General features: G+C 49.4%; 1 protein-coding gene across 1 annotated transcript in view; it reads right to left on the reverse strand.

The window, feature by feature from the left end:
* LOC140386993 (transient receptor potential cation channel subfamily V member 3-like) overlaps nt 1–12,451 on the reverse strand; it is a 60,878-nt gene that overhangs the window by 29,504 nt on the left and 18,923 nt on the right. The window contains exons 4-7 of the mRNA XM_072469952.1: nt 10,092–10,187; nt 8,692–8,766; nt 5,435–5,485; nt 2,926–3,059 (exon numbers count right to left, since the gene is read on the reverse strand). Of these exons, the coding sequence (XP_072326053.1) occupies nt 2,926–3,059; nt 5,435–5,485; nt 8,692–8,766; nt 10,092–10,187 (356 nt within the window). The remainder of the gene's footprint in view (nt 1–2,925; nt 3,060–5,434; nt 5,486–8,691; nt 8,767–10,091; nt 10,188–12,451) is intronic.

Below are 12,451 nucleotides of genomic sequence, written 5' to 3' on the forward strand. Positions count from 1 at the left end.
CCCCCGTACCTGTAGTACAGGAGCCTTACCATATTACTTCTCATATACGTAAAATATACAAACAGTGGTGACTACCACATTCACCCCCTGTTGAAAAAGAGTCCAGCGGATGTGGTGGAAAAACTATTTACATGTATGTGAGCATTTTTAAAGTGTACATAGAACATAGAAAAATACAGCACAGAACAGGCCCTTCGGCCCACGATGTTGTGCCGAACCTTTGTCCTAGATTAATCATAGATTATCATAGAATTTACCGTGCAGAAGGAGGCCACCCATCCCATCGAATCCGCATCGGCTCTCGGAAAGAGCACCCCACCCAAGTATGAGAAGAAACTGATGCGACCATCAATTCACTCGAAGACACGTGGAGAAGTATAACATAAAATAATACAGTGCATTGGTGAATTATCAGTAATTATACATTCACCACAGAATCCCAGGCATCGTTTTGGGCAGTGGGTTAGGCAGATTTCAGGTCCACTGTAGAGAAGACCCGATACTGCGCAATCTGATTGACCATATCAGATGTGTGTGGGAGGGGGTACTCGTCGAGCTGCGTGTACCGATTGATGGTGTGACTGTAGTCAATGACCATCCTGTGTTTCTCCCCAGTCTTTACAACTACCATTGGGCTCTCCAGGGGCTGTTGCTGGCCTCGATGATGCCTTCCCGCAGCAGCCGCTGGACCTCCGACCTGATATGAAGGTCCTGTCCGGGGCGCTGTGCCGTCTGCTCCTGGGGGCGACGGGTTTGCAATCCGGGGTGAGGTTTGCAAACAGGGAAGGTGGGTCGACCTTAAGGGTCGTGAGGCCGCATACAGTAAGGGGTGGTAGGGGCCCGCCGAAACTCTACGCCCTGGACAGCGAGAGTGGCGGTGCAGTACCCCCGGATCTCCACGGAGTGGGATCCGGAGGCCAGGGAGATTCGTTGGGTAATGGGGTGCACCGCGAGGGAGCAGCGCCTCGGGGTGGATGAAGCTCTCCGTGCTCCCAGAGTCGAGAAGGCAAGGTGTGTTGTGGCCATCGACTTTCACCGTCGTTGTCGTGGTTGTGAGGTTGTGTGGCCGGGACTGGTCAAGCGTGATGGAGGCGAGCTGCGGCTGGTATTGTTGGGCCCCGGGCTGGTCATCGGCGGTTGCGGGCGATGAGCGGCCCGATGAGGTGCCTGACGAGCAGGGGTCCTGAGACACCGTCCAAAATGGCGGCGAAGATGGCGGCGCCCATGGGGTGCACGTGGCAGGCAGCATTAAAGATGGCGGCGCCCACGGGCCGCACGAGGTCTGATGGGGGAAGATGGCGGCGCCCACGGGCCGCACGTGGTGGGGTGCAGGAACAATGGGCCTGGTTACAGCGGCGATCGACCGGGCCTGGCACACCGCAGGCCTTGCAGATTGGGCTCCGCGCCGGGCAGCGCTGCCGGGGGTGCTTTGTCTGCCCGCAGAAATAGCACTTGGGCCCCCCGGAGTTGGCTGGCTGCCGCGCGGCGCAGGCTTGGGGTTGGCTGGGGACAGTCGCTGGTGGGGTCCACGATGTCCAGGAGGGGGGCGCCGTGCGGTCGGAGGCGTACGCTTGTACATTATGGGCGGCTACCGTTAGTGAGGTCGCGAGTTTCTTGGTCGCCGCGAGGTCAAGTGTACCCCCTTCTAAGAGGCGCTGGCGGATGTACACCGACTCTATGCCCGTAACAAAAGCGTCCCTGATTAGGAGTTCGGTATGTTCAATGGCCGAGACTGCCTGGCAATCGCAGTTCCTCGCCGGGGCGGGCAGGACACGCCATATATCGTCCAATGACTGACCGGGGAGTTGTTGCCGCATGGACAGGTGGTGCCTGGCGTAGAGTTTGTTGATCGGCCGGGTGTAGTTCTCTTTCAGAAGTGCCTCAGTGTAGTTGGCCGCGTCCCGGGTAAGGGGAAAAATATCAGAGCTCACTCGGGAGTACAGGATCTGGAGTTTCTGTACCTCTGAGGGTTGTTCTGTCGCTGATCCGATGTAGGCTTCAAAGCAAGCTAGCCAATGGGCGAAGGCCGACGTGGCGTTGTCTGCTTGAGGGCGCAGCTGCAGGCGATCTGGCTTGATGCGGAGAGCCATTGCTGTAAAATCTCTGCTTAATAAATTGATGCACTATCAATTACGACGAGACGAGAGTAGAGAGTGAGCGAGGCTTTATTAAGCAGAGATGTGTTGCCTCCTGCAGCTGCTGCCGAAATGGCTGCAGCTCGGTGAGCACACACATTTATACTCCGCCTACTGGGCGGAGCCAGCAGGCAGGGATCTACCCCCGTACCTGTAGTACAGGAGCCTTACCGTATTACTTGTCATATACGTAATATATACAAACAGTGGTGACTACCGCAATGTCACAAGTAGGCTTACATTAACACTGCAATGAAGTTACTGTGAAAATCCCCTAGTCGCCACACTCCGGCGCCTGTTCGGGTACACAAAGGGAGAATTCAGAATGTCCAAATTACCCAACAGCACGTCTTTCGGGACATAGATCATAGAATTTACAGTGCAGTAGGAGCCATTCGGCCCATCTAGTCTGCACCAGCCCTTAACCCCACTTAAGCCCACACCTCCACCCTATCCCCGCAACCCAGTAACCCCACCTAACCTTTTCTGGACACTAAGGGGCAATTTATCGTGGCCAATCCACCCAACCTGCACATCTTTGGACTGTGGGAGGAAACCGGAGCACCCGGAGGAAACCCACACACACACGGGGAGAACGTGCAGACTCTGCACAGACAGTGACCCAAGCCGGGAATCGAACCTGGGACCCTGGCGCTGTGAAGCAACAGTGCTAACCACTATGCTATGTCACCACACTTCAAATACAAATTGTCAAATTGTGAGAATTTATTGAGAGACAGGATTGTGGATGTTTTACAAACACAACCTCTCGCCGCATATCCTTCCTTACCTTTGAAATTTTGGTGAGAGAGACAACCATTAGATTCCTCGATAGTTTGTAGCAGAGCATCTACGGTGTTCAGATCTCCTTCAAATATGGCAGCAAAGAGCGGAGTCCTGTAGATTTTGTAATCGTGCTGATATCTGGATAGAATACGACAGGTTCAGTTTTCCATCAACGTCTCAGCGCTGTTTCCTAATCGCCCCCACCATCCGACCCCTCCAAGAATTGCTTTGAGGAGCACTGCACCACAGAATATTCAGGCCTGAGTCCATTCCCCAGCTCAGAAGGCCAAACATTGCCAGATGATGCTGGTTCCAGGCTAGCAATCCTGGGTTTGCGAGTTTCAAATAAAAACAGAAATGTGCTGGAAAAGCTCAGCCGTGTAGCCATCTGGGATGGCCACTTCCAGAATACAAAATGGATGATCGCAAAGACTGCAGGGAGCTATGGACAATGTTCGGAAAGCAAGCAGGCACAGAGCCTGTATGCATATTGAAGAAACAGCTCCCAGACGGGACTGAAACTGTAGGGCAATTAACATATTGATGGCCCATCCCCGGGAACAAAGGAAAGACACTCAAGCAACCGATCTAGCTCCAGACATCCCGTCGCCGGTTCCCCAAACCGAAAGCGTAAACAAAGCAAGGCCAACGGCCACATAGGACCCGCCCAACCATCAGGGCACCCACCCCTTTATTGGTCAAGATCAATACGAGTGATCAAGATACAACCCAATTAATTGGGGCCAAGTTCAAGGCCCACCCAAAAGCGCACGAAGCCCCTTCGGGTATGAGAAGAAGGCCCCGAGAGAGAATCGCTCTCTTGGATTTGGCTCTCAAAGCGGAGAGACCCTTCCACCAGCTGCACCAGAAGCAAGTAAGTCCAAGGTCAACGTTTGCTACCAGACGGACGACCTTAGCTGTTCTCCTGTACCACTTCGAACCCAGCAACCTCAGATCCAAACAACGGCCATTGTTCCTCTGACTGAGTGGGCACCCGAAGCTATGTATAGGCGTTAGCGGTAGAGATAGTTTGGTTTGTAGTACTTTGTGCATGTGTAGATCTTACTGTGTGTGTAAATAAATAGTATTGACTTTGAACTAACTAACTGGTGTATTGGCTCTTTGATCAGTATTCGGGTTTGAACCTTGTGGCGGTATCGAGGGAGAGGCCAAAAACAACAACCACGCCAGGCTGGCGACTCTAAAGCAAACATAATTAGGATTAAGGAAGGCGACCATATTGACCGCCATATTTAGAACCAGAGAAACAGAGCAACAGCAGGTCTGACAACATCTGTGGAGAGAGAAACGAGTTAACATTTCCAGTCCAGCATGACTCTCCTTCGGAACATTTTGGTTTCAGATACACAGCGTTTCACTTTATTGGTGTACTGCAATTACACCGTAGGAGGCTGGGAAAATAACCACAAGAATGGCCAGGTTGTCGTTGAAAACTCAGCTATTGTCCTTCAGGCCAGGAATCCGTGTGTGGTCTGGTTACATGTGACTCCCGTCCCTCGCTGCATGGTGGGGTTCTTAATCAAGGGTCTCCAGGACTATGTCAAAACAGCGTTGGCAACCTAACTCTTAATGCCATGGGGGGTTACTGAGAGATGGGCATTAAATGTAGCCTCGACAGGGTCACCCACATAGCATTCTCCCACAGCGAGGTCCTGTTATGACCAGGACAAAGTATTTTCCTTAAACGATGAACAGAAAAGGAACAATAGTCCCGCTCCAGAGGTTTCGACACATAAGCCAGGCCGAGATACTTGGTGCCAGTACTGAGGGAGTGCATGCTGGCACAGTGGTTAGCACTGCGGCCCCACAGCGTCTGGGACCCGGGTTCGATTCCGGCCTCGGGTCACTGTCTGTGCGGAATCTGCACGTTCTCCCCCGTGTGTCCGTGGGTTTCCTCCGGGCGCTCCGGTTTCCTCCCACAGTCCAAAGACGTGCGGGTTAGGTGGATTGGCCACGCTAAATTGCCCCTTAGTGTCCAGGTTAGGTTATGGGGTTACTGGGACACGGTGGGGCCGGCGGGGGAGTGGACATGGGTCGAGCGCTCATTCGAAGGGGCAGGGCAGACCTGATGGGCTGAATAGCCTCCTTCGGCACTGTAGTTATTCTGTGGAGCACTGCATTGTTGGAGGTGCCAACCTCCAATGAGACATTAAACCAAAGCCCTGTCTACTCCGCACTGGGCTCCTGCTCACAGCTGCTATTCGAAGAAGAATAGGAGAGTTCTTTCATTGTCCTGGCCAACATTTTCTGATCTTTAATCGCATTGCTTTTTTGTGGGATCTTACTGTGCATTTATTGAAGCCCAGTTTCCCTGTTACAACAGTCAGTATTTTTCGGGAGCGCTAATTTGGATATTGGGATGTACTGAGGGTGTGAAAGGTGATATAGAAATGTCTTTCTTTCATCCCATTCTGGCCCTCCTAAAAAATATTATAACCCAAGGTGTTTATCTTCACTGCCAACAATACCAGCGGAAGGAAGAAGGTTCTCACCTGGGTTCATCGCCTGTGTTGTTCTTCTTGACAGGAAAGCTATCTTCGTCCCTACTCAATGCGAGAAACAGGGTCACAAAATAAGAAATGAAAGTTTAAATACTTTTCCGCTGACTGATGCACGGATTAAAGGTCAGACTCAGGGAGATGGTGGCACAGTGGTTACTGTCACTGGACTAATAATCCAGAGACCCAGGTTGATGTCCTGGGCAATGGGTTCCAATCCCACCATGGCAACTGGTGGAGTTGAAAGCTGGTCTCAGTAATGGTGACCATGACAACTGTCATCGATTGCCATAAAAACCCACCTGATTCACTAAGAAATTTGCTGTCCTGTCCTATCTGGCCTACACGTGACTCCAGACTCATAGTAATGTGGTTGACCCTTAACTGCCCCCTGAAGTGGCCTCACAGACCACTCATCTCAAGGTGAAGGTTTAAGGAACTGGACTAATGCTCTCTCATCTTTGGGAATGGGCTGTGGACAGAACTGCTGCTCAGCAATGTTCAGCTACTTTGGAACCAACATAGAAATTAGAAGCAGAAATCGGCAATTCAGCCCCTCGAGCCTGCTCCTCCATTCAATCAGACCCTGGCTGATCTCTTCCTGGTCTCAAATCCACCTCCCTACCTGTTCCCCATATCCCTTTAACCCGTTTTTTAAAATCAGAAATATCTTGAAACCATTTAATGATTCCGCCTCCACCGCGCTATGGGGCAGCGAGTTCCACAAATTCACCACCCTCTGCGAGAAGTAGTTTCTCCTCATCTCAGTTTTAAATCTACCGCCTCCCAACCTATATCTGTGACCTCTCGTTCCAGATTGCCCCACAAGGGGGAACATTTGGTCGATGTTTACTTTATCAATCCCTCTTAGTATTTTATACACCTCGATCAGATCCCCTCTCATCCTTCTAAACTCCAGCGAGTATGAGCCCAAACTGTTTAATCTCTCCTCAAAAGTCAACCCTCTCATCCCCGGAATAAACCTGGTGACCCTCCTCTGAACTTCCTCCAAAGCCACCACATCCTTCCTCAAATAAGGAGACCAAAACTGGGCACAATACTCCAGATGTGGTCTCACCAACACCCTATACAATTGCAACAACACTTCTCAACTTTTATACTCCAGTCCATTTGCAATAAATTCCATTTGCCTTTTTTTAATTACGTGCTGCATCTGCCGAGACAGTAAGGAATGCAGAGGGGAGCTGATGGTTACAAAGGAACAGTGACTGAATCAGACGACAGAATCATCCAGTCCACCAGCAGAATGGCAAGATCTGTGGCTAATGCCTGGGATACGCGTGGCCACGAACTTTGGATAAAAGAAATCCAAGGAGGCAAAACAGAATCCAATATGCATGGGGTGATCCCAGGGAATCCAATATCCCACAGTGTAGAAACTAACAAACAGAATCTAGTAGACATAATGGACCTCAACATATAACTACCATCATTTGTAGGTGTTGGGAATGAAACAAGTACCTGGCTGTTTTAGCTGCATTAACTTGCCGAATGAGTACAGCACAATTATCCTTCACTAATTTCACTTCAGAGAGTTTTGTCAAGCTGTGAAATGAAATGTACCATGGGTAGATCAACAGGCCTGTTTGATGGTGTGGGGGGACTCCTGTTGCAGATGAGATCTACTCCATTGTTTATTGACAATGAACAACATTATTCATGATATTCACCGCCAAATACCGTTTATAGCAAAAATTAATACAGCAGAACAGAATCCTTAATTGCCATTGGGTATTCTTGTGAAAAATACCTGGACAGTGAGAGATACATTGAAGATTGGAGGGGATAGGGGGGAAAGATGAGTTGTGGGACTAGCGATAGAGAAAGAGGCTAACTGAAGGATTGTAATTAAAGAGATGGGACGAAGAATTATAATTGGACAGATGGACACACAGATGCTATGAACAAATTGGCAAATAGCTTTTCTGTTCACAAAAACTCAACAGCCGTTCACCTCCAACTAATTTTTGAATGGAAGTACGCAATTCTCTTTGTACCAGTGACTGATAAGCAGTGTAGCCATGGCTGAGCCTGAGGCAGTCTGAGAAAATGGACAAGTCTGCAGTTGAAAAAATGGCCGCAATTGCAGTTTCAGCTGTAAATGGCCAACAGGCCAAGTTCTCAAATCATGATGGGAAAATAAGCCAACCCTGCAGATTTCGTGATGAGGAGAGATGAAAGGTCAATTTTAATAAACTAGTCAACTGGACAGCGTCCTGTACTCAAGCCAATTAGCCCATTGTCCTGCATTTGTAAATGTGTCAAAACAGAAGGTTAATAGCCGGTCCGCAGGATTGCTGAACAAAAGGATGTCTTCAGGGCAGGCAGAGGGCGGTCTGTATTCCTGTGTTCCACTGTATTCCATGGAAAATTCTAATGCTGGGGAAAGAAATTGAATAAAAGCACAAAGACTCGGAACGCTGAACAGTGAGAACCCGGAAGTTACCCTTGCAACAACAAGGTGGCTGAACGGCAATTAAAGACCCTCTATTGCTTCTCGGCCTTTTGGCTAAGATGAGCGTGAGGTCAGGTGTGATGCCTGGATGTGGTACGTCTCTCTGGTGGGGACCATGAATTGGATTCAATTTGAATTGGTTTTTGGAGCAGGCAGGGAGCTGGATTAGGGGTGTGCCCCTGACCACATTCTGAACTCTGGCTTTGTAACTCTGATTAAGTAATAAAAAAAAGACTCATTGCCTCTGATGGAACTTGATCACGTCATTTTGTGTGGGTAATACCTCATCAGCTTTTTGCCTAGTCATCGGTTAATAGTTCGGTGTAGGTTAAATGTGCGAAGATTTGTCAATAAAGTTCAGTTGAGGGCAGCACGGTGGCGCAGCGGATAGCACTGGGACTGCAGGGCTGAGGACCCGGGTTCGAATCCCAGCCCTGGGTCACTGTCCGTGCGGAGTTTGCACATTCTCCCCGTGTCTGCGTGGGTTTCGCCCCCACAAGCCAAAGATGTGCAGGGTAGGTGGAGTGGCCATTTAAATTGCTTCTTAATTGGGAAAAATAAATAAATAATTGGGTACTCTAAATTTATATTTAAAAAAAATAAAGTTCAGTTGTATGAAGCTGTCTTTGTCCGAAATGTTGAACAATCAACACCAGAGTCGCTGTTTAATGGTCATGTGTGCTGGACATCAAACGACTTGACTACTCAATTATCACTTGTGAATAAGTTGCATTTTACATCTGATTCAACAGCATTAATAAATTGGAGCACATACCTGTTTGATTTACCTGAATCCATCTGATGGATGAAACATCCATCCATGACGTCCTCACTTTGAAAATACTCAGGGCTGTTGTATGGAATAAATAATTTGAATATTCAATTATTCTGAAACCATTTTGCAGATCAATAGAACATGATATAACCCAGTCCCAAATTGGATCCATCAGGAAATTATTTATTGTTACATTACAATGTTTATCATAGAATCTATAGTGCAGTAGGAGGCCATTCGGCCCATCGAGTCTGCACCGGCTCTTGGAAAGAGCACCCTACGTATGTCCACACCTCCACCCTATCGCCATAACCCAGTAACCCCGCCTAACTTCTTTTTGAAGATTAAGGCCAATTTATCACGGCCAATCCACCTAACCTGCACATCTTTGGACTGTGGGAGGAAACCGGAGCACCCGGAGGAAACCCACGCAGACACGGGGAGAACCTGCAGACTCCGTACAGACAGTGACCCAAGTGGGAATAGAACCTGGGACCCTGGTGCTGTGAAGCCACAGTGCTATCCACTGTGCTACTGGCTTGCTGGTGGGGGCCGGTTTAGCTAAGTCACCTGGACAGCTGGTCAGTGATACAGAGCGAGGCCAGCAGCGTGGGTTCAATTCCCGCACCGGCTGAGGTTATTCATGACGACCCCGCCTTCTCAACCTCGCCCCTCGCCTGAGGTGTGATCCTCAGATTAAATCACCACCAGTCAGCTCCCCCCCTCAAAGGGGAAAGCAGCCCCGTGTCTGCGTGGGTTTCACTCCCACAACCCACAGATGTGCAGGGTCGGTAGATTAGACGGGCTAAATTGGCCCTTAATTGGAAAAAAATAATTGGGTACTCTAAATTTATTTGAAAGACAAGAGGGGAAAGCAGCCTCTGGTCATCTGGGACTATGGCAACCATACCTTACTTTATGACTTGTTGCGTCATATTTGAGATTGCAGGATTGGGGACAGTTGTGGAGATTGTCAGATAGGTAGAGAATGCAGCCCTGTGATTGGCAAAACATATCTCCTATCATAGTTGAACAGAATCTACAGTACAGAAACAGGCCACAGTCTCACTTAGTGGAGCAGGTTTGATGGGCTGAATGGCCCATTTCTGCTCCTATTGGTGTGGCTCTGGCCCAGATGACAGCGCCCCGCATCACAAGTTTTCAGCCTCAAATTGCACTCCGAGGCTGGAGCACAAAGACCAGCGTTGACCCTCCAGTGTAACACTGTGGGAACGGCAACTGTCAGAGGTGCCATCTTGTGGATCAGACCTTAACCTGCTTGGATGACTGTAAAAAATCCCTCGGCATTATTCCAAATTGGAGCTGGGGATTGGGGGGGGGGGGGGGGGGGGGGGGGGGTGGAGTTCTTTTGACCAATATTTATCTCTCACAGCAATTACCTGATAATAGTGTTATTTTTATCCATTTGAAATGAAAAACACGCATTCATGCTCTCCTCTGTTATCGATTCAATCCCTTCAGGATAGTCTTCTGACCTGCAAATTCATTTTTTTTAAGAAAATATTTTATTGAGGCATTTATGATGTTAACAATTTTAAACACCAAGTTTCAACAGAAACAGAAACTATATAACCAACAACCACCCCCGGGCACAAGCCCCAGCCAACATGGCTTACACAAACAATGCCACCTTCTCCCACCATCCCTCCATTGGTTCTATCCTTACTCGTCTCTCCCATGCCTCCCATCCTCCTTACAACCCCCCCCCCCCCCCGGCGACCTGCTGACAGATTAATTTTCCTCGAAGAAGTCGATGAACGGCTGCCACCTCCGAGCAAACCCCTCGAGGCAAATTTAATTTTCTCGAGTCTGAGAAACCCCACCATGTCGCCAACCCACACCCCGCCTTCGGGGGCTCCGAGTCCCTCCAACCCAGTAAGATCCATTTCCAGGCCACCAGGGAGGCAAAGGCCAGGACGTCGGCCTTTATCACCCCTTGGGCCTTACTCTGGGATAACACAGGCTGCAACTCGATTCAGCTTTGACCAAAAGATACTCCAGTATCACAGTAAGTTCAATGTGATTTATAGAACCATCAGCACAGTTCTCTATGAGTTCGACTCTCCTGCTAATCTTTCTATAGTAACTCAGTCTAACTAACCAGTCTGCTCTAAGCCACGTGGTGGGTGTGATGCTGCTGATCTGCCCCTGTCCTACTCTCTAAGTGTCGCCTGTGGAAAGAGCCAGAGCCTGTGTGCCCTGTCCTTAGACATGGGTTGTGTAATGCCCCCTTGTGGTATTGTCACCTCTCGGTGTCTTGACTGCCCATTGGTCGTGTCCTATTCTATGTGTTCATTAGCTGCATGTCTGCATGTCATGACGTCTCTGGTGCTCCCTCTAGTGTTTACTTAGTCGTAGTGTATTTATATTAACCCCTTGTGTATTTACAGTGATACATATCACCACAGGCCTGACCTGCAAATTCAAATGAAAGTCGACAAACATCTATTACAAGACAACTTCATCAGAGTTGTATCTATAACAGAATAGAGCATCCCCAAGTCCCTCACAGGATGATTGGAAAAGCCCAACAAAGTTAAGGTGTTTGAATAAGAGTCTAAATTGAGGAGCAGGGAGGGTCGGGATTGAAGCGTACACGGTTCTGAAGTTGCTTGACAGGGTGGGCGCTGGGTGATTCTCTCCGCTGGTTGAGGAATCTAAAACACGAGGGAGGGGGGCACAGTCTGAGGAAAAGTGATCCATTATTGGGACTGGGATGAGGGTTGTGAATCTTTGGAATTCCCTGTCCCAGAGGATTATCGATGCTCCGACGTTGAATATATGTAAGGTGGAGTCGATTTGTAGTCTCAGGGATAGGGAGAGTGGGCAGGAAAGTGGAATTGCAACCCCAAGATCAGCCATGAATGAGGGAGGAGGCTTGATGGACCGAATGGTCCACCACTGCTCCTGTTTCTTGTATCCCTGTGAGAGGGGTAGGGAGTGTATTCCTAGAATTTACAGTGCAGAAGGAGGCCATTTGGCCCATCAAGTCTGCACCGGCCCTTGGAAAGAGCACCCCACTTAAGCCCCACACCTCCACTCTATCCCGTAACCCAGTGACCCCCACCTGAACATTATGGATACTAAGGGCAATTTACCATGGCCAATCCACCTAACCTGCTCATCTTTGGACTGTGGGAGGAAACCGGAGCACCCGGAGGAAACCCACGCACACACGGGGAGAATGTGCAGACTCCGCACAGACAGTGACCCAAGCCGGGAATCGAACCTGGGACCCTGGAGCTGTGAAGCAACTGTGCTCACCACTGTGCTACCGTGCTGCCCACTCTGAATGGAAATTAAAACATTTCAGTGGTTCAAAACATTCGAGAACGTGCCGAAGGCATGGACAGCAAAGGTGGGCTGATGGGAGGAGGGCTACACACAAGAGGCCAGAGATGGAGGAGTGTGTGCAGAGAGTCTTGTGGGGTGGGGTGGCGTTTGCACGATTGGAGGGGGTTAGCAAAATAGGGAGGAGCGAGACCGGGGTGGGGGAGGGGCAGGATTCGTGGACAAAGGTGAGAATTTTAATCTTTAATTGTGAGGACACTGGGAGTGAACAGGGAGCGCAGCGAGGGCAGAATGGTCAGTGAGCAGGGCAGGATGAGGAGAGCCATGTTTCTGGAGAGGACAGAGGGAGGGGGGGGGTCATAATATACACACAAGTATATGATGGTGCACAGACAGACATTGATTGACACAAAGGATGACCAATGAACACACAGAACATAGCAGCCAA

The sequence above is a fragment of the Scyliorhinus torazame genome, chromosome 12, assembly GCF_047496885.1.
Source record: "Scyliorhinus torazame isolate Kashiwa2021f chromosome 12, sScyTor2.1, whole genome shotgun sequence".
NCBI lineage: Eukaryota > Metazoa > Chordata > Chondrichthyes > Carcharhiniformes > Scyliorhinidae > Scyliorhinus > Scyliorhinus torazame.